Below are 23,426 nucleotides of genomic sequence, written 5' to 3' on the forward strand. Positions count from 1 at the left end.
CTCTCTCTCTGTCTCTCTCTCTCTGTCTCTCTCTCTGTCTCTCTCTCTCTCTCTCTCTCTCTCTGTCCTCTCTCTAAAACTATCAGCTCTGCCTTCCCTTCCACCGCCCAATCACAGGCTCTAGCCTTATCTAATATTTCACCTGACCTCATCTGAGTGCGGGTACAGGGTACAAGGAAGAAAAACAGACAGTAATCCACAGCATATGTACAAGTCAACATGACTACCAGAGGATACTCATTAAGTCACAGAAACCAGAATGGGTGAGACGGTATGTGTAGGCACAAGACTCTAAGGAAAACTATGATTCCAAGTGAAGAACAGATAACAAAAAGTACAAGGGCATCTGGCACAGCCCTGGTTATGAGGGCTGTGATGTGCAAGGAAGATAGCAGACATTTACTCTCTTTTACAGCAGCAGTCTGTCCTGCGGGAGACTTACTTCAGTGTATAGAGAGTGGGGAGGCAATGGTTACGGAAGAGGTGGAGGATTCAGGAGTATCCTCTCTGTTCATGGTATTGGATGCTGAAGATGAAGTACACGGGACTGACAGAGCAAGATTGTTGAGGTTTGGGTCGAAAGTGTCTTGGGAAAGATGAGTTTAGGACAGAGGTGTTTTATTACTAAGTAATTGTGCTTGCTAAACAAGCACGAGGACCTGAGTTCAAATCTCCAGCACTCATGCTAAAAGTCATGCATGGCTTTGTATGCCTGTAACCTCAACACTAGGGGATGTAGACAGGCAGATCCTGAAAGACAGCAGGCTCCCAGTTCAGCAAGGGAGCCTGTTTGGGTAGGAAGTAGGAGAGTGGAGAGTAATAAACCAAGACACCCTAGTTTCTTCTCTGGTTTCTGAAAGTGTGTACATGTGTATTGGCATGCCTGTACACAGACACACACAGACACACACACGCACACCTCCCATTCACAAGTCTTCTCTATGTTGAGCCTCATGTGTCTTTCCTCAGATCTTGACCAATGTGTGGTAACTAGTACTTCTTGTGTGTTCTCCACCTTATTTGATGATGTCACTAGGCATCACTTGAGTCACATGACCTAGGAACACTGAAGTAGCATTGACTGGAGCCCCTTTCCTTCTTTCTCAGCTTTCACAAATTCAGTGCAAAGCCTGGAACATTTCCCTTTTGAATTTCCCATTCTCACCACGAACAGATGGAGAGCCTTCCAAGTCACTGGTCTTGCATATTTGTTTCCTCTAAGCTATCTTACTCAGCCCCAGAGAAGCTCTGGAGCAGGACAAGTCTTTGCAGGCAGCAGCCACTCATATAATATTCCCTTTATTCTGAGACCAAATGTGATTTTAGCACTTATTTTATTTTTTACCTAACACACCCATAAAGGTAAGATAGGATGAGCTACCTAATTCTTAAATTATGATCATTTTATGCAGTTTTTCTTCTATTAATGTTACTATCAGTCTGTGGAATTGCATTGACTCTTGAAATATAGGGAAATTAATTGTAATGATATTTGAAATTCAAGTGGGATTCCTACCCAGGTTGATTACGACATTTATTCCTACTGAAAATGTTGCAATTACAGTGAAATGTTATAACCTATGATTTGCAGATTCTTCCCCACGGTGCTGCTCCTGCCGCCTTAATGACATCCATGCTCCTTGTCATAAAAGAAATTACTCAAATGAATTCGGGGAGAAAGTTAGAAGTGGAGAGCACAAATGAATTGTGGGTGGTAAAGGAAGCTAGATCTCCCTTTCTGCTCCTTAATGGGGCACATACTCAAGGGAACAACTGTTGTTTACCTCATTAAGATAAACAGAGAATGGCTTCCATGATGCATTGCACACAGAATGCATCTTAAAGTGTTGACCTATCTTGATGATGCCATGAGTTTACTTACATAAATAAAAATTGCGTCTTCTACAGCATCTATCGAAATTGTAGCCTGATCGTGATGGAAGCCTGTTAAGTTTTCTTCCATAGATGCCTTTGAAATCTTCAGAACTGGTGGTGAATACATCCGCAGGTGGAGGGTGGCTGTAGCGTCATGTTTTGTTGCTCTGTGAATCTGCATCATTAACTTACCTTCACATCATTAATGTGAAGGAGAAAGAATAATCTGAAAACTTTATGGGTCAGAGCTCAGTGGAAATGCAAGACTGAAAGGACTGTTGCACTGTAACAATGAAGTTGTTGCTTCTTTGTTTTTCTGAGTGAGCTCAGTTTACAGGGCTGAATAAAACCTCGATTGAAGGATTTTTTTTTTGATGTTATGTGTTTCAGGCATCATGGGTTTCTAGTACCCTGGGCTTCTGGTTTACTGAACTTCTAGAAAGAAACTGCCAGTTCACGTCCTGGGTTTCCAATGGCAGACCCCACTGCTTTTGGATGACAGGTTTCTTTAATCCCCAGGGATTCTTAACTGCGATGCGACAGGTAATAGCTCTGACTGAGGTTCATTGTGCTACTGTGATTTCTCTCTACAGCCTTCCCTTATTTCCTGATAGCTTATAATAAGACAGACAATGACTACCTCTGTTTGGTACTAGCAGTTACCTTGTTGTGATGATAAACATAGCTACTTATTTCCAGGCTGCAAGCATTTATTTATTGTTATTTATTTATTTCTATGTTGATTTGATTTTATAGTTCCCCTCTTTAAAGTACAAATAGATGAATTAGAACATGAGTTTTTTTTTTTGAAAAAAAAGAGAGAGAATCTTTTAAATTCTTTAAATATTACCCTAGTTCCTTTGAATGGGGATCATTTGGAATAACTTGATCTTCATTTTCCTCTTTCTATTAAGAAAAGCTTGTTATTGTTCCCCATGTCTTTTTGTTCACTTGAATAGGAAATAACTCGAGCCAACAAAGGATGGGCTTTGGATAATATGGTTCTTTGCAACGAGGTCACAAAATTTATGAAGGACGACATTTCTGCCCCTCCGACAGAAGGGGTCTATGTCTACGGCTTATATCTTGAGGGTGCTGGCTGGGACAAGAGGAACATGAAGCTCATTGAATCCAAACCCAAAGTGCTTTTTGAGCTGATGCCTGTCATAAGGATTTTTGCAGAAAACAATAGTAAGTTGTCTTGCATCTTCAAAAAGGGTTGGTATTACAGGATCGACTGATGTTGGAAATACATAGTCTCATTATTTTGCTATCAGGCAATAGTGACTGTACTATATCCACCAGTTCCATATTCATACCTCTCATTAATGAATACCTACTGATCTCCAGACCTTTGCTTGGGTACTGTTATACAGACAATAGTAAATTCTTGCCTTCTTGATAAAGCAGATAGCATATACATGATAGATATAGTTCCACCAATGAGATCAGAAAGAAATACATGGAGTGAAGAAGTGTAAGATAACTATGGTACAAAAAGAACAAGAACTGAGCATCATGAGCTGTCGGACCTGGCCTGATATCGAGGAACGGACAGGAAGAGGGAGTGAGGCAAGTAATATCATTTTCTGTTTGTTTGTTAGTTTTTTATTTTTAATTAATTAATTAATTCGTATGTCAACATCTTGTGCATTGGGAACCCCGGGTATTGGTCGTGAAAGAACCTGGGACACAGGTGATGCATCGCAAAGGCAGAAGCAACCGCATACTGCCACAAACTTTATTAAGCCTTATAGAGATAAAAACATGCATTCCTTCAAGTTCCCTTTGGCAAGCTAAAATCATAAAATCTTTATTCCTGTAATACCAGGAATATAGGCAAGACTAAACAAATGCTTCTTCTTAAAACATTTAATTAACAACTCATCCCAGTACTTATTATAACTCAGAGACCTTGAGAGCCACTTCCACAAAAGCAGTTCAAAGCAGAACATAGTTCAGGCCAAGTGAGAAAAACATTTTCTTCTCAAGGGCTGCATTCCAGCCCCTCCTTGCGCCTTTCACCAGTCCTTACTTGATCCTGCCTGGGAGCTGCATCTCCGTGTCTCCACATTTGTACACAGGACTCACCAAGAAGTGTAGCACTACTTGTTTGTGGGTTTGAGTCAGGATGTGAAATATATATAGATGGCTGGAGGTATTTGGCCTAATCATAGAGCGAAGTGTAAAATGCTGGGTTCCTGTTTTATCCAATATATAATACTGTTTTGACGGAACACTCATTTGCTCTACGTTATATCAAAGTTCTAGTTCAGAAATCTAAAAACACATCGAGTGTTTCCCACTGTGGCTTCCCATTTTCTAGAGGGTTCTGTTACACTCATCCAGCTGTCTTCCGGCAAACCTCCCTTCTATTCCCTCCAGGGAACTGGGTTCCTTTGCAAGCATGAGCTATGAGCTCCAGAGACAGGCATGATGATGGCTCCCCAGGAAGAAGTGATTTACTGATATAAGTGCATTTTTCTTTGAATAAGTAAAGGAAGAGATAGCATATGTTTAAGAGTTGATGGTATTCTGATCCCATGGAGAAGTATCCCACTAGGATACTTGGCTCTGGGAGAAAAGATTGTGAACTACATTTCCTCCTCCTCCTCCTCCTCCTCCTCCTCCTCCTCCTCCTCCTCTTCTTCTTCTTCTATCTCTCTGTCTCTCTCTCTCTCTCTCTCTCTCTCTCTCTCTCTCTCTCTCTCTCTGTGTGTGTGTGTGTGTGTGTGTTAGGGATTGAATTCAGGGCCTCCCATGTACAAGGTAAAGGTTGATTTTGAACTTGCAATCCTCCTGTTTTAGCCTCCCAAGTCTATGACACTAGACCTGGGTTAAGTATTTATTTAATTTTTAATATTTATTTATGTGCATGAATGATTTGTCTTTATGTATGTTTCTGCATTACACGCATGGCTGGTATCCACAGAAGCCAGAAGAGGGGTCTGGAGGCCCTATGACTGGGTTATAGATGGTTGTAAATTGCCATGTGTGTGCTAGGAAAGAAATCATGGTCTCTGCAAGAAGAGTAATTGCTTAGCTTTCTCTGCAGCTCCTAAATATTTCGAAGCAAACACTCACTACTTGTTTAACGTATATTAGCTACAGCCATACAGGCTAGTAGACAAAGACAATTATGAACCAGATATTGCTCATAAGGATACATAGTCTAGTGAACAAAATCAATCATAATTAGTACTAAAATATAATTGGAAAAACATTACGATGTTTGTGTGTTGAGAATGCATAGGAAACAGAAGGGAAACAAGTATGAGTGACAGCTTAGGTTATACCCATTCTGAGATGTGGACAAGAATGAGTGTGGCTTGGAGCTGAAGAAAGACTCTTCTTGGTAGAGGGAAAAGTAGCATGAGCTCGCCCAGTCATTCAGTGACTGTCTACCTGACTCTTGCCATCTGCCAAATGTCACTCTGTAGGTAAAGTTGCAATGACAAAGACCAGACAAGATGCCCATTCTTGTGGATCAGTTTGAAAGACTGTGGTAGATACAAGAAGCAAATGTCATCAGGTCTTGATACTTGCATATTTGGTGTTTATATTAAAATTTATCCGTAGTACTGATGTCAGTGTTTGCAATCATCCTTAGGTGTGCACAGAGAAGCACACTATTGGAGCTGCCTGATAAACACCTTGACTATGAGGTGAGGCTGAATACAGGAATGCTCTGCCTCCTGGTGTGAGCAATTATACTAAAAACAAATGCCATTTACATGGTCCGTTTTCTGTTATGCTTCTTTCTATATATCTAATATATTATATATAACTTATATAAATACACATATAATGCATACATTTATATATGTTATATAAAGTGTATAGAAGCATGACAGAAAATATTATATATAATAATGTATACTATATAATTTATTTTTCTGTTTAATATTACTCCTCCCAGTATAGTACTTAAAGAAAATTTACCTTTCTAAAGATAGGAAGTCCCTATAACCTAACTTATGGAGACAATGTATGTATTGGATAGACTTCCTTTAGGTGGAAGTTATGGTGCTCGTGGTACTGATGGTTAATGGACTAGCAGGATACATTAAAAAGGTGCTATCAAACAGAAATACACATAAACAGGATTATATATTGATTGGTTGGTGATAAATGTGATATTCTCAGAGGTTTGCAGGAAGCTAACCTGACATCTCCCAAAGGAGTGACAGCTCATCATCTGTTAATCTGCATTAATGGCTTTAAATGAGGTGACTATAAGAACTGACAGTGACCATGTGCAGGTGTAAGAGAGAATGTACAGTGTCAGAGAGCATGTGCAGGTGTCAGTGTGTATAGGAGGGAGGGAGATTGAGAGACAGACAGTCAGAAACAGAAAGGCAAAGAGTCAGAGAAAGAGAGAGAGAGAGGGGGAGAGAGGGGGGAGAGAGAGAGAGAGAGAGAGAGAGAGAGAGAGAGACTGACTCATTTAGGGGTTCCTCTCTTCATGAATAGATACAGTCCATAAATTCTTGTGGCCAGCCCCCAGTGACACACTTCCCAAGGTTCTACCTCTTCGAAGTTCCATAACTTCCTGGAACAGCACCATCAACTGGGGACCAAGTGTTTGAATACGTGTCTTTATGGGGAAGTCTCTTATTCAATTCACTATGGTGGGCCTGGGTGGTAGAATCTTTCAAACAGAAGGTCTAAGCTCCAGAAGTGCAGAGAAAAAATGAAGTCACAGACTGGACAGCTGTAGTCCATGCCAGAGAATGTTCCTGGTGCGTGTGTGTGTGTGTGTTCCAAGAACTGCCTGCGTTGCTCTTGGTGGAGTTATGCTAGGGTTGAGAGAGAGAAACATAATCCCAGCTGTGCCACATCTCATTGTGTTTCAGTATATGTCACCATTCTAGAGCATTGTGACCTAGCAATAATGTAACTCTGATTACAGAGGGCTGGTATAGGGTATAAGAAATACAATCCCACACATAATTGCTGGTGTTGAATCAAAACCAAGGCCAGCAGGATCATAGCACAGTTTCTTGCAGTGACCAAGAGGGCAAAGAAGAGCAGTACCTGGGGACCTTCAGCATCTTCATATTTTCAGGTACAAGAAAGCTCAATTCTCCACTGTCTACTCCTGAACTCTGGATTAAGATCCAGAGCTAAGACTGTGGAGTTTGGAATGATCTTGGAGATCTCCGTGCAAATCTATTTCTTTGACTAGAGATGCAATATAAGAATGAAGAGAAGGGAGGGAGGGAGGTAGGGAGGGAGGGAGGGAGGGAGGGAGGGAGGGAGGGAGGAGGAGGAGGAGGAGGAGAAGAAGAAGAAGGTCATTCTAAGATAAAGTCTATACACAAGTTTTTAAAAGCCTGATACGGAGGAGCCATGGATACATTCAGTACAGTTGTTCTTTAATGTTTAAGCTATAACTGTAACAATAATGACATTAAAGAAGAAACTCAAAATTAAGTCCAGCTTTCCTTTTTAATTTGTGATATGTACCAAGCACCCTCAGACCCATGCTGGGTATCGTGAATTGCACGAAGTTTTCTAGAAAGAGTTTAGCTTGGAGAGTTCCTGTCAAAGGAGCTGTGGATTTCCTTGAGAATTGAAGCTGAAGGTATGAAGGAGCGGGCACCCATGGGGAGGAGCTGAGCCCCAGTGCTGGAGGTGTGGGTTACCAGCACATGGCTTGGCACAGGTGTTGCTCTGGATTTTGTGGCTAAACTTCTTCTGAAGTCAGAAGGAAGGGCTGACCCAAGTTACAACTGAGGCAAGAGTTATTTTATAGAATTATTAATGACACATTCCTTTTACCCAAAATATTTCCTCGAAAGTTTGCCTCATCCTATCATTGTGTTTAGGCAACATGTTGTGAAAACGTGTTCCATGTAAAATAGAGAGATGACCTTCCTCCAGTGAGCTGGGTGTTGCTTTTCTTTCCTTGTGACCAGACTGTAAAAGTCCAAGGCAATTCTGCATTCAACCCATCAGCATGGCCACAATACAGTCATCATTTCATCATGGGGGAAATGTTTTTATTATTTAATGACAGATTTTTATTGGGCAGCTGTAGCCAGTCAGTGCTGAGCTAGTCAGTGCTGAGACTCAGCAGAAGCAGGCAAGGGCTGAGTGACAAAAGGAGCAGAAGGAAGAAGAATCCTTTCAGGACATGGGAAATAGAAATACGATTTGGTTCTTTATCCTTTCTTGGTTTTTAGCCGATGTTGGTTGAAGCTTGTTTTTCTTTGTGGTTGAGGAGACTAATATTTGCTAATGGAAAACTTAGTACCATGATTGCTGCCCTCATGTTCAACATTTCATTTCATTCTGGCAACTTAATACAGTTCTAATTGAGATACAGAAGCGTGGCATCGTTAATGACCAAATGACACCCCAAATGTAGCACTTTAAAATTAAAAATCTCAGTTAGCAGATTTTGCATTAATAAGGAAGGTGATTTTATCACTTCAAAATAAAGTTGTTATTGAAGTACAGAAACAGGGCTGATTTATTTATTTTCCAAAGGAAGATATCTGGAAACTATCTAAATATTTAGAACACTAAAATATAGGAATGGCATATCTTTTGATTAGACAGTTCATGTTTATCATGTGGACATCACAGGAAAACACTAAAGTTTTATGGGATTCTCAAAAATGGGAAAACTATGTACAAACAAATTCTAGATTCTCTACCTGCCTCTTCCAAACTTCCTTTGAGAATACAGTAGAAAATATACCACTCTATAGAATGAATTATCTTGACAGAATCCTGTGTCTAAACAAACTTCAGGGCTGTAGCTAAAGAGAGCTGGAGGGGACAGAGGGATTGGAATGTTTGTAGGATTATGGTGCTGCTCCTCTGAAGACTCAGCAGGGTGTGAGGGAGGTTTCAGCATTTCTGAAGCTTAGGAGGTTATTTTGTGCCAGATAAATGTATTTCTAACCAGTGCGCCTTGACCAGCTGTCATCCAAGACTGTAGAGGTATCTGTGAAGTAGGGAAAGCTACATAAGGCGCTGAGAGGCAACTTCCTGACTCTTGGAGCCCCACAGCACTTAATCCACTTCTAATTTGCAAATCTAGGACTCTGTAAAGGAAATGGGGAGCATCAATCTGGGGAGAGTGTCTTAGTGAAAAGTAAAATTGTGCATATGTCTATGTCTGCAGACATGCATCTGTAAGCATGAAGGTGTTTGCATGTGTTTGTGTGCATGAATGTGCCTGTATGTGTGTGCACATGCATATGCATGCATGGATTTGTGTGTGTGCATATATATGTATGCATGCATGTGTATGCATGCATGTGTGTATACCTGTGTGAGCATGAGGATATGCATGTATATATGTGTGCATGCATATGAATATGTGTATATGTGTTTGCATGAATATGTGCACGTGTGTGTGCATGACTGCGTGAACATAAGAATATGTATGCATGCATGTGTCCATGCATGTGCACATGCATGTGTGAGCATGAGAATATGTGCACATGCATGTGTAAGCATATGTGTTGAATGGAGACTTGAAAAAACAAATGGTGTGTATGACATCAAGTACTATATTTTAGTGGACATTCACATATGTATTTTTTATTTAAACTTCACAACAAGTCTTGAAGTTTCAGGTTGCTAGGTTTGCTGATGGCTATGTATGGCTGGCTTTGGTCTTGTGCCATGTGTGGCTGATACTAGCAAACAGCAATGCCACTGTGGGAGGCATGCAAACGCTGACCATTTGCTTTGGAATATGCTGCAAGTTGAACTGGAGTGTCTACTTCATTATCACATCCTGCTGAAAAGACCAGGAATCAGTCATACATGTCACAAGACAGCCAAACATTTCACAAGACCAAAGTCAGCCATACATGGCTCAAGACCAGGAGTCAGCCATACATAGCACAAGACCAAGAGTCAGCCATACATGACACAAGACCAGGAGTCAGCCATACATGGCACAAGACAGGAGTCAGCCATACATGGCACAAGACCAGGAGTCAGCCATACATGGCACAAGACCAGGAGTCAGCCATACATGGCACAAGACCAGGAGTCAGCTATATGGCACAAGACCAGGAGTCGGCCATACATGGAATAAGACCAGGAGTCAGCCATACATGGCACAAGACCAGGAGCCAGCCATATGGCACATGCCAAGTTTTGCAAAGATTAGGAGCCTAATTAGCTGTGGGCCTTCGGTCTACGTTTGATTCTTAAGGTTTTACAGTCTTGGAGAAGTGTCTGACTCCGTTAGGCTTCAGCTTTCTAATCTGTCATTAGAGAAAAGGACCTTAGGTAACGACAGTATCCACAACAGAGTTGTTTACATAACTGAAGCCACCACATTGAGCATTCGGAAGCTGCAAAATGAAATAATTTTATTAGCATTACTATCATTGTCATTTTAAATCACAGAATTTTAAGATGGAAAGAGTGACATTTATAGAGTAAAAGGAAAGGAAATGTTTAAGAACTGGGAAGCTGGTTACTCTGAGTATTGGGAGAAACATATGTGGTATATGTGAATGAATGCGTGGGATAGATAAGGAAGTTAAGTGGCTAGAAGGCAGAATTTCTCTAAGACAATTTATTAAGATATTTATGATCCTCAGTGTGGAGTCCACAAGTTTTCATCCCCCACAATCTGTTTTCTGGAACCCTCAGGCTTGAAACATATGTAGCTAAATTGTTCTCCCTGAACACTTACCTTCAAAGTTACTTGTTTAAGCAGGGTATTGGGCACACACAATCTGTTGTGTGGTAGGATTTTCACCATGAAAGTCATGGGGCGACTTCTAATCCTGTCTCAGATGTTTGCTACGTGCTGTGACTTGGCGTGAGCATCTTCAGTTAAGAATCAATTAAAAATAAATAAAACTGAACAAACATTTCAGAGAAGTGTTTTCCTCTGCTTATTAAAAAGGATTCTGTTATTTTGTAATTCCAATTTATTTTGGAATTAAAATCCAAGTAGTCAAATATTGTACAAGGTATAATTGTTATAATCATCGTTAGACTAAGAGGTAAGACTCTAATAGCTTACTTCGAGGTTTATAAAATGACTGTTAATCAAATTTACAACAAGAACAATTAGTTGTGTGTTTTCTGGAAGCTTGTAGGTTTTAGAATTAAGGGATTTAAATATATCAGTTAGTTTAGTTAATATTCTGTGATTCATTGCCAGCCATTTACTTGATCAGAATTTTACACACACAAACACACACACACACACACACACACACGCACGCACGCACGCACGCATGCACACAGAGAGACAGACAGACAGACAGACAGACAGACATGGCATTTTACATATTTTCTCAACTAGTGTTGCTAACATTATCCTAAGAATAAGTGAAGGAGGAATATCTAAATTTGAGAGTTATTGGATATCATACTGTTGTTTATTTGTGATGATAACTTTAATGATATCAAGTCCACACAGAGCTGTTAAGTATTGTAGTAACTGTGACCTGCTCTTGTTGTACAAGGTCTTCCAGGCTGGACACTGTATATGCTTTTGCTTTGGATAACCCCATTGTAGTTTGTTATTCTCTGAATTATAGGTTGTTTGCAACATTCCTGGCATTCATTCACTGCATACTAGGCAAGTCCATAGTTGTGCTAAACTTAAACGTCCTCATATGTTCACTCAGGGTAGAATAACCTCTGTTATTCTACCAATTCAGTACTTCAGAATATTTATGTCAAGACCTACATATAATAAATATAGTATAGTATAGTATAGTATAGTATAGTATAGTATAGTATAGTATAGCATTGCATTGTATTGTATTGTATTGTATTGTATAGTATAGAGAACTCTTTGAGATAATTTACAATGGCTATTTAAAAACATACAGATAGCTTGATGAAGGTTATATTCAGTTAAATAAGATTTTACCTTGCTTTTGTAATTTGTTACTAAAATCTGAACTACTCCTGTGCCCAGCTTCATTAAACTAACACGGTAAGTCAAGTTTCACTTTTAGTGAAATGTGGCTCTTTCTGAGTAGTTACAAGTAATACAAAATGCTCTACATGCTTTCCAGAGTAGTGCGGGGATTAGTGTGGGTGAGACTTTTTGTTTTGAAAGGTTTTACAGTCTCAAAGAGAACATAGAAGAACACACTGCTTCCTGAGATGGACATGAGACAGACATGAAGGTAAACTGCTGTGGGCAGAGCGCACTTCGTAAGGTGCGAACGGACTGTGATTTCCCACACTGCTCCTAGGTTTAATTAATATTTGTAAAATTTCACACATTTTATTAAAGAGGGCCTGCACAACTTGTGTAGGTTTCATGCTCTTCAGACTCGGCCCTACCTATGAGCACAGGGTGTCCAAAGCTGGCGGGAAAGAGCCCGTGGGTGATTTATTTTGGGGGGGTCTTTGAGGGCTAGATAGACACTAAGGCTGCATAGTTGCTTTTGGAAATTGCATTATCTCTGTACTCTTTAAAGAAGAACTGAACCTCAGACTGTGCTGTTTCTTTGTTTCCCAATCCTCAAGGGAGAATTGAATCTCATGGCCATGGCTGTTTCTCAGCTATTTTTAGGACTTATAAAGGAAATTCACAACACTTTGTTTGGCTGGGGATATTCCTTTTCCTGTGACTTAAATGTGATGAAAACTACAGTACAGAAGGTTGAAAATGAGATTATGAATAACAAATGAATATAAAATAAAGGCTATACAGCACAATCAAAAGTCGATAGATCCTTGTGCCAAACGCAAGCCTCACATGCTTCCCTTCTTGGATGCTTAGTTGTATTTATTTTATTTTGTCATTGGTGACTGACACTTGCATCTGTTTGACAACCACTTACTGATTTAAAAGCATGGTGAAGGAAGAGGAAGTGGGCGCATAAGACCTGAGGAGGAGAGGTCAAGAGGAATGAGTAGAAAGGAATGCCAAATTTATATGTGGTGTGAAAGAGGAAGAATGTGAGTAGACATTGCTGTTGAGGTCATAGGTGAGGGGCTAGCAAGACCAACATGAAGCTGACTGCTTGCTATAGCTGGTGTGATAGGGCCTGCCACATGAAGGGATCCTACAGTCTCAGGAGGTAGTTCTTCATTCTCTGCCTTGTCCATCCTTGGAATGACCTCCAGAATATACAGACCTGGCTTGTGTTCTGAGATGCTTCTCTTAGAAATGAACCAAATTCCTTTCTGCTATTAATTGTGTTTTGTAGCTGCAAGAGATCCTCGGTTGTACTGCTGTCCCATCTACAAGAAGCCAGTTCGAACAGACTTGAACTACATTGCTGCTGTGGACCTCAAGACAGCCCAGGCCCCTGAACACTGGATTCTCCGAGGGGTTGCCCTTCTTTGTGATGTCAAGTAACAGAAACACATGATCCAAAGTATTTTAATCTTTGTATCTCTGTACTGGACATGCATAAATTGGACTATTGTGCACAATAAATGAGGTGACACAGCCCCATACACTTCTTTGGACCCTTAGCTGCATTTTACATGTTTTGTTACTGTTGATTAACTCCTGCATCTGTTTAAAAAAACCTTATGATTTAAAGCCATAGTTATCAACCTCCTAATGAACTGTGGGCATCAAATCTCTAATCATCTATTTTCTTTTTCTTTCTATCCAAAGTCTATGTTAAACGGATGCTATTACCTCCAAGGGATTCTCTGTCTGTTAATGTGGTTCTGGTAGCAGCTAGGTTCTCTAAAGTAACATGGGAAGCTTGTGTGAGTTTTGTTTCTATTACCTTTTGCTTTTTTGGCCATGTCAGGAGACTTATATTCAAGGCTTCAAGCAGCAAATTAATTTTACAAAGCAACAGGAAACAGAAGATGGATTAAGATTGTAAATAGTTAACGCAGGTGAACTTGGAGTGTAAACATGTAGAGCAACATTTCAGTGTTACTTATAATTAGTAAGAAGTTCATGATTGATGTCTTAAAAAGTGTGGGGTCTGTTCCGCTGATGTATTCACACATTATTAGAACAATGTAAATTGATCCAATTTTACTGTAATAGAATTTAAACAAAGAAAGAAACAGTAAAAAAAAAAAAAAACAACACACCCACAGGCTTAGCTCCTTATTGCTCTATATCAAGGGGTTAAACTCAATAAAGACAAATTTTATATACAAAGTTGTATTGAATAAAGGAAATAAGTGAACCTGCTCCAAATGCTCAACTGTAAAGCTATGCTAACAGAAACTAGGAGGTATTAGACAACTCTGAAATGTGGTATTGGAGAGTTCATTCAAAGAAATGACAAGCATACTAATGAGTGAAACATACCATCTACAAAGTATTGATCTCTCTGCTATTGCAGCTATAAAATGAGTCTGAATGTAGACAAAAAATAGATAATAATATAAGAAACTAAAAACAACAATTTAAAATGTAGTAACTAGAATAAGAATAGGGATGATCAAAGCTCTACAAGGTGTGTGAGGGAACCAAAGGGGTTTTTAATTAACTAAGAAATTCTTCATTTATTTTGTTTTAAGTTTTGGTTACAAATGACCTTCTGCTTCACTTACTATGTATTGACCAGGAAGTGTAATTGGCATTATGATTAGAATTGCGGTTCAGCTGTAGGTCTGATTATTAGCTGCAGTTTCTTCTGAGGTAATAGGTTTTCTATGTGTGCAGTGGGTGGGGAGGGTGTCTGCTCCCCACCACATACAGGTCTGTGATCAGCATCATTACTTTGTACCTGTTTAGTTAGTGTGACTCCTACTGATCATAGGTGATACTGCTCCTGCTTAAATCACTTCTCTTGCATGGATTAATATATCAGTCTCTCCTTAAGAATTATTGCTGATTATTTCAAGAACAGATAATTAAAAATTAGAATGTGATATAAATTAATAAAAGATCATTAGTAAATGGCTGAATTGTGATTGCCTATTGTTTTCCTTGAAAGAGGGTAATTGCTATTGAAAACCTAGAAAATACGCTGTCAGAACTATTCTATCAAATTTGAAAATTTATAATTCATATAGCTTTGTGGCACAACCTGTTAGTATAGATTTGCAAGTTCCAGAGACACAAATAGAAAAGGACACAATACAATTATAAAATGCATTTCAGGTAGCCATGAAGCCAGGATGAGGTGCAAGACCCCTTTTTACTTAGCCACTCTGGTTCCATCCCATCTCTTCCTGCTGATGGGAATGTGATCAGTATTCTGAGGGAGAGAAAAATGGCTGAGTCTACTGACAACCTTGTATGCAGTATAAACTGGAGGAGGTATGTCTCTGGGGGTAGGTTTCAAAAGTCCATGTTATTACCAACTAATTTTCTGTTTCCTGTTTGTGAATCATGATGTAAGCTCTCAGTTACTGCTGTAGTGTAATATCTGTCTGCCTGTTGCCATACTCTATGCTAAATGGTCACAGACTCTTAACTTTCTGAAACTGTAAGTCCCCAATAAACTCTTGCTTCTGTAAGCTGCCTTGATTATGGTGTCTTATCACAATGATAGGGAAGTAACTAGGACAGATGTTGGAACAGTGGAGTGGGCTGTTGCTATGACAAGCCTGACTGTATGGTGTTTTGTTTTTGTTTGTGAGGTATGTGTAGATTTTGGGAGTCTGGACTGGGAAAGTGGTTTAATGCTATAAGCAGGCCTGAATAGACCACTCAAGAAGGAGGTAGGAAGATAGTAGTGTTAAGAATCATATGGACTATAGAGGCCCAGCTCAAGAAGTTTCAGAAGGGCCGTTCGTTCTGGTCCTGAGCAATGAGCAGATCCAGAGCGGTAGCTCTGGACCCAATCTCACAAAACCCAGAGGAAGCCGGCCTCCCAGGAGCTCTAACCCGGACAGTATCTTAGATAAGGAGACAGCAACACCTGCCCCAAACAGGGAGTAACTGGGACCCACTGGGACCCAGGAATTCACTCCTGGCCCAGACCACTTGTTCCTTCCTGTCTGCACCCGAGCACTGAGCAGATCTTGGGCCCCAGCTCTAACGCTAGTAGCAACACTGACCCTACACAGTTCTGACACAACTAAATAATAGGAAAGACAAGCTCCAGTCAGAGACAGGGCTGGTAGCACTAAGGAGATCCAGATGGCAAGAACATAAGCATCAGCAATCCAGGGTACTTGACATCATTAGAACTTAGTTCTCCCACACTAGAAAGTCCTGAAATCCCCATATCACCAGGAAAGCAAGATTCAGATTTAAAATCACTTCTAGATAGAGGACCTTAAGAAGGACATAAATAACACTCTCAAAGAATTTGAGGAGATCACAGGTAAACAGGTAGAAGCCCTTAAAAAGGAAACACAAAAATCCCTTAAAGAATTTTAAGAGAACACAACCAAACAGGTGAAGGAATTGAACAAAAGCATCCAGGACATAAAAATGGAAGTAGAAACAATAAGGAAATCACAAAGGGAGACTACTCTGGAGATAGAAAACCTAGGAAAGAAATCAGGAGTCATAGATGCAAGCATCACCAACAGAATACAAGAGATAGGAGAGAATCTCAGGTGCATAAGATACCATAGAAAATACTGACAGAACTGTCAAAGAAAATACAAAATGCAAAAAATTCTTAACACAAAACATCCAGGAAATCCAGGACAAAATGAGAAGACCAAATCTAAGGGTAATAAGTATAGATGAGAGTGAAGATTCCCAACTTAAAGGGCCAATAAATATCTTCAACAAAATTATAGAAGAAAACTTCCCTAACCGAAAGAATGAAATGCCCATAAACATACAAGAAGCCTACAGAACACCAAATAGATTAGACCAGAAGAGAAATACCTCCCATCACATAATAATCAAAATACCAAATGCACAAAACAAAGAAAGAATATTAAATGCAGTAAGGGGAAAAGGCCAAGGTAGCATATAAATGCAGAGCTATCAGAATTACACCAGACTTCTCACCAGATACTATAAAAGCAAGAAGATCCTGGACAGATGTCATACAGACCCTAAGAGAACACAAATGCCAGCCCAGGCTACTATACCCAGAAAAACTCTCAATTACCATAGATGGATAAACCAAGATACTCCATGACAAAATCAAATTTACACAATATCTTTCCACAAACCCAGCATTACAAAGGATAATAGTAGGAAAGCTCCAATACAAGGAGGGAAATTATACTCTAGAAAGAGCAAGAAAGTAATCCTCTTCCAACAAATCCAAAAGAAGATAGCCACACAAAGATAATTCCACCTCTCTCTCTCTCTCTCTCTCTCTCTCTCTCTCTCTCTCTCTCCTCCTCCTCCTCCTCCTCTTCCTCTCCTTACTCCTCCCACCTTAGCTCCTATCCCAAAGTCATTTTTGTGTCTAAAGCCTACTTCCTTGTTCTAGCCTAACGTTTAGATTCCTGCCTGAAATTACTTCTTTGTTCTAGCCTAATATTTAGGTTACTTCCTGAAATTACTTCTTTGTTCTAGCCTAATGTCAGATTCCTGCTTGAGGTCCATTTCCTTTTCCTTGGTCAATGTTATATTCCCACCAAGAAGTCCATTTCCTTGTCCTTGGCCCATGTCAAATTCTTGCCAAGCATCTCCAAAGCTCTCCACGTCTACCCCGTTTTCTGTTTGTTTGTTTGTTTTTTGTGTTATAACAAGACTGAGCCTGTCTAGGTCATTCTGACAAGAATGCTTTCCTTATCAGTCATGGAATATGCATTACCAAAGGCAATGCACTTCTGTCTTAGGTTGGTAAGGCTCTGTGTAGCATCTTACCTGTCCTTGGCTTGCCAGCCTATTAATTAAATAACTCTGTCTGGGGATCCATTTTCAGTTTCAAGTCATGTACTTTGGCTGCCAACATGTTGTTAAAACAAGCTTTAACATGATGGGCAGGAATAAAAGTATTCCCAGGACAAAAAGGGCTAGCAAGATCAAGCTGTATATGCCATTCTTGAAGCTTGATCAAAACAAAAATACTGACCTCAGGCCATGGGTAATTGTATCTGCTGCATCAGCGCTCAGCAGAGCAGCATTCTTTAAATTCATAAGCCCACTATGCAAAGTTAAAAAATTCAGACAGGTGTTAGACTTATGCCAAATACACTGCAAGTGTCTTTAAACTATTTCCTAATTATAGTGACTGTCCCTGTAAATTTTGGATCTAACACAAATCCAATGGTATTTGGCATGACACTTGAGATTGCTCCTTACTCTTAAACTCTGAACCTTCTTCCAATAATTTTAATAGGATAAAGAGCATCTATCCATTCGTCTAAATGCCTATCTAAATCCTCTTGTATATTCAACACATTAGTAACATTTTTTTTTGCTAAATGATTTACAGAAGTAGCTGCCTCAACTTCTTGTGTCAAAGCAATTGCAGAAGCTATGGTGCTAGCAATTAATGTAATTAAAGCTGTTATACTATCAATAATCAAGCCTACTACCCTCTTGCTTTTGCTTATGACTCACTTCTTCCAGTATTAGCAAGCTTTTTTTTTTTTTTTTTTTTAGAATACCAAGGTTCCCTGATATTCAGGGCAATAAAACAAAAGCTGGTTGATCAGTTTCTATAACAGACATGCTGGGTTTCAACACACTAACACAATTAGAAAGTGTAAAATCAGTACAACTTACATTAAATATTGTAGAAGAAACAAAAGTAATTTTAACTTGACAATTGAAAGAACCATAACACATGTACTAACGCTTGTTTGAAATCCAGATCCTGTCCCAACTTTATCTCTTGCTAGTATAACATCATAAAGAACTACAGCTAACTTCCAAATATGTCTCTGAAAATGTCCAGAACCAGCCTTCCAAAGACTGTTATTTCCAATATTGGATTGACCAGTCTGTGATTGAGTCCGAATAACTGGTCACTTTATAGAAAAATACAAGAGTCATTATAACTTCTCCTTTTGAGTTTCTGTTCCACAAGATCTAAAATCTTGAGGCAAGGAAGCTTGTCCCATTTGGGGCATAGGTAAGCAAAGGTGAGTCGGGAACATATGTCCAATACAGCTTCCTAGTCGTCATTGTCAGGGCATTCAACAAACTCACAGGTCAGCATCCTTCTTTGTCCCAGCATCAGTATATCTCACCCATTACTCTGGCAGCCACCATCCTCCTTCAGCATCCTGCAGAAAAAACACAAACATGCCCTCTTCCCCGTATTAAATACCTGATCAAGATAATGCCATACGTTAGTAAGTGGATCCTTCCCTTTCACCTATGCATAAGTATGCATAGCTGTAGAGTATCATAGACACTTAGCAGAAAGTTCCTTGGCATCCAAATTTTTAAAAAAATTTAAAATAAAAAAACATGATTAAATGAATTTGTGATGTACAGGGACATACCTCCCTCTCTTTTATTTCATGAAGATACTGTTTTAAAGTTCCATGGGCCCCTTCCACAGTCCCTTGTCCTTGACAATTATAAAGAATTCCAGTAATATGGGGAAAATTAATTTGCTGACAAAAAGTCTCAAATGTTCAACTGCAATAGCCAGTTCTATTATCTGATTATTATTATTATTATCAGATAATTTATTTATCTACATTTAAGATGTTATTCCCTTTCCCCATTCTCACCCCCTAGAAACTTCTTATCCCATTACCCCTTCTCCTACTTCTGTAAGACTGTGCCTCCACCCATCCACCCACTCCCGCCACCCTGTTTTTGAATTCTCCCACACTGAGACATCCAGCCTTCACAGGACCAAGGCTCTCCTCTCCCACCGATGCCTGACAAGGCCATCCTCCACTACATATGCAGCTGGAGCCATAGGTCCCTCCATGTGTGTTCCCAGGCTAGCTGTTTAGACCCTGGGAGCTCTGGTTTGTTGGTATTATAACTTGTAGATGGAAACAACCCCCCTTTCCTTCCCAAGCTGTTTTTGGTCAGTGTTATATCATAACATAAGAAAAGATAACCAGGATGCTCCCTAAAGGGATACTGTGAATCTGGGGAGGAAGGTACTGACAGGAACAGCCAGCTTAGAGTAGAGGTTAGCAGAGGGCAGCTTTGCCAATGACAGATTACACCTTGTTTTGGCAGGTGCAGAAATGGACATGTAGCTGATGGGGATCAGGCTTCTAAGATTTTGGGATGAGGAGTGCTAGATACTGACTCTTGAGAAAGGACTCTACATCAAGAGACACAATGGGACAACCAAACATTTTACACTTAAGCGGCTTTAAGATTTAGTGCAAAACTGCACAGCACTAAAAATATTATTAGCAATGAACATTTATTTGAAGTTTCAGTATAACACAAAACTAGATGTTGAGTACATAATGGCAAAGGTTTAGTGACATGAAAACTTTTGGAAAAGTTATATGTGTTGGTACTGCCATGAACCTTATACACAGTTCCTAAAAGCCAACTTTAGAGGCTCATTTGAGAAATTATGAAATCAATCTCAGTGTCTCCATCTGCCAGAGATATAGTTATATGCTTAACAAGAAAACTCTACCAGTGTCCAAGGAAAAGAAGTTTGAAGCTACCACTCCTTTATTGATGTCACTCACAAAGGACATGTCCTTCTCCACAGCCAGTTCCTTCACTCCTTCACCTCCACTCCAAGCCAGCTGTTCCTGTCAGTATCTTCCTCCCCAGATCCACAGTATCCATTTAAGGAGTATCCTACTTATCTTTTTGTTGTTATAACACTGACCAAAACCAGCTTGGGAAAGAAAGGGGGTTTATTTACATTTAGAAGTTACAATACTAACAAACCATGTTCTTCAAATATCTACTTCCCAAAAATCCGCAATGTGGTCTTTTTGTCTTTCTGAGATGGTCCTCCTGAGCTGCGTAATTACTTCTACAATTTAAACAATTCTTTTGCAGGTATTATAAATGAATTTAAAATGTATGGGGAAACTAATTATTTTTTGACCACTAGCAGAACAATGTTTATTGTGATGTTTGTATTCAAAATACGGCCCTACAGATTTGATTTGGTTTGAAAAATCAACAAACAGAAAAGGTTTTGAAAACGGGAGCGATTAGGATTCTTCCCTGAGTTCTGACATTGCTCTCTATTGGTTGGCATGGACTGTGTCTAGTAGGTACTCATAATCTTTCCATAACTCACTCAAGAGGAGGAAGGTAGAGAAGGATTCAAGGAAAGCTTTAGAAGCAGATACATTATTTGATGTAAGAACTGAATCTATAAACATACTTTGAGCTATCTTCAATGGTAAGACTGTTTTGTGTTGCACATAAACTTATCGTTACTGATGCAAAGGTAGAAAGTGATGTTTGTCATCTGTACCCTTGAGACTTCATTGGTTCTGATCTGAGAAGCCATGAATCTAAAATGACAGATGGGCAGCAGTAGAGACAGATTCTTTTTATCCATTCATCTATAAAGAGATAATGTGGGGAAGAAGGAACCGGCTGTGGAGAAGGACATGTCCTTAGTGAGTGACATCAATAAAGGAGTGGTGGCTTCAAGCTTCTTTTCCTTGGATACTGGTAGAGTTTTCTTGTTAAGCCTATAACTATATCTCTGGCAGATGGAGACACTGAGGTTGATTTCATAATTTCACAAATGATCCTCTAAAGTTGGCTTTTAGGAACTGTGTATATGGTTCATGGCAGAATGACTGTTTGGCAAGTATGTAGGGGGACATGTCTCATCTTCTGGAACACGGTGTTTTCAAATGACAAAGTATTATGATCTGATATTGTGACTTTAGTGCTGTACAGGATTTAATCTGAAGACTTATTAGCCAGCTACTCTCCTTAGGAACACTCAGACATGCACTTTGAATTTGGCTAATAACTATCCCTTTCCTGTAGTCCTTAGGGACTCCCTGATTTAGGGCTCAATTTAGTTTTTGAAGGTTCTGGATTTATAAGCATGCTTAATTGTTTCCAAGTTTATGTTGGGTAGGAGCAGAACCAAATGCCTTGTCCTCTCTTTAATTAGCATGCCAAATGGTATTTTTCATTGTGCAATACATCACTGCACTTTGTTGGGCATCTTGTGGGCAGAACCAAGACACATTGCACAGCACAGTGTTTGCTCTGCTCTAGTAATGTTTTATGATTGCTATAATACTGCTCTTTATTTATTTCTTTGCTTAGGCTAATATACACAGAATTCATATCAAATGTTCTTGAAAACAGACCTACTTGGAAAGCCAATTAAGTTTTCTTTGGTTAGGAGTCAGTTTTAATAAGGCCACATAGAGTGTGCATTCGGAGTAGGTGAGAAGAAAGAAAGCTTAAATGTGGTGAAGGATACTGAAGAAGATCCTGAAAAATAATGGAGTGAGGACACCAGGAAAGATTATGAATCAACCTGTGCTGGGAACAGATATTGAACATTCCTCTTCATGGCCAAGCACAGGTTAACATTCATTTCTGAATTTCACCTTGCTCAATGCAGTCAGCTGTGGTGTATCCATCTATAATTTATTTATGCAAATAGATAAAGCAAATCACAGGAGACTTTTAGAAAAGACCTCCTGAAATATCTCAGTGTTTTATTATTTTGCAAAGTATTTACATGCTCCAGGGACATTTTTTTTTCTCGCTGTTCTAGAGAGTACTCAAAAATGTTTTTAGTAGTTTGGGAACACAGTAAATTATTTGTTCATGTTTCGTATCTCCTGATACATTGTACATCTGATACCAAAGATTCACAAGTGATGCAAATAAGGGAGTCTGAAAAGATTATCAGTGTAAGTTGAATATCATTCTACGGAAAGAAAAACATTCTGTTATTGGTATTAGAAGTCAGACAAATGAGGGTTAACTGGGACAGTACATAGTTTGTCCATCTATTTTTCTTTAGTTTTCTTTCTATTCATGGTTTGTTTTATTAATCTATTTTCTACATACTGAGAGTCTAGGGAATATACTATTGACCAACATTGATATGACATGGCTAAGGATCTCACTGGTACCTTTGAGATGGATGAGGAACAGTGAGAGCTTTTCTAAGTTCTTGCAGCACGGATTGCCAGGCTAATAATTAGAGCGATTGTATTGTGCCATAGTGAATTATCAGCAATTGTCAGCAGACCTTTCTTCCAAAAGGTTGAGATGAGGTACATTTTTTTTTTTAAAGACAAAATTGAGCTGGAGTTACATCCAGTATTTTGAGCAGAGTTACTAATAAGAAAAGTGTCAGGGACTTGGTAAAGAGCTGGTGGACAGGCGTCCTTGCTGAATTAATTTTGTGTGAGGTTATGGTGGCCTTTTCTAAGGTTAAGCTTCTGTCAAAGTCTTCTGTAGGTGTAATAACAGTAGTTTCAGACATTCAGGAATGAAAACCTTCCATAACTTTTGACTTCATTTACTTTTGTTGTTGTTGACACTGCATTTTGATCCTGATTAACTTTTACGGAATTGTTGGAAACCGACTTCTTTAGACTTCTGCAAATGTTGGCATGCCTGAAATGGTATGTAAACCTGATATTTCTAAAACAGGTTTTAGACCAAAAATAGGTTCTAAAATCAATACTTTACAATGCTCACACAAAGCAAAAAGTAAATCTTTCATTTTAAAAACATGACCAGTTCTTTAAGAGAATAGTAAGAGAGAATGAGACATTATTTGGCTAATAAACATCCTTAGCCATATTGTTGCATGCCAACCAATTCATAATTTGAAACAGTGCTTATTATAGAA

At 39.3% G+C, this 23,426-nt stretch overlaps 1 protein-coding gene across 1 annotated transcript in view; it reads left to right on the forward strand.

Annotated features, from left to right (window-relative positions):
• Dnah5 (dynein axonemal heavy chain 5) overlaps window positions 1–14,710 on the forward strand; it is a 237,302-nt gene extending 222,592 nt beyond the window's left edge. The window contains exons 77-79 of the mRNA XM_028767581.1: window positions 2,266–2,418; window positions 2,835–3,066; window positions 13,041–14,710. Coding sequence (XP_028623414.1) covers window positions 2,266–2,418; window positions 2,835–3,066; window positions 13,041–13,192 — 537 coding nt within the window. The 3' untranslated portion in view covers window positions 13,193–14,710. The remainder of the gene's footprint in view (window positions 1–2,265; window positions 2,419–2,834; window positions 3,067–13,040) is intronic.
• Window positions 14,711–23,426: the final 8,716 nt, after the last annotated feature.

The sequence above is a fragment of the Grammomys surdaster genome, unplaced genomic scaffold, assembly GCF_004785775.1.
Source record: "Grammomys surdaster isolate TR1022 unplaced genomic scaffold, NIH_TR_1.0 174, whole genome shotgun sequence".
Classification (NCBI taxonomy): Eukaryota; Metazoa; Chordata; class Mammalia; order Rodentia; family Muridae; genus Grammomys; species Grammomys surdaster.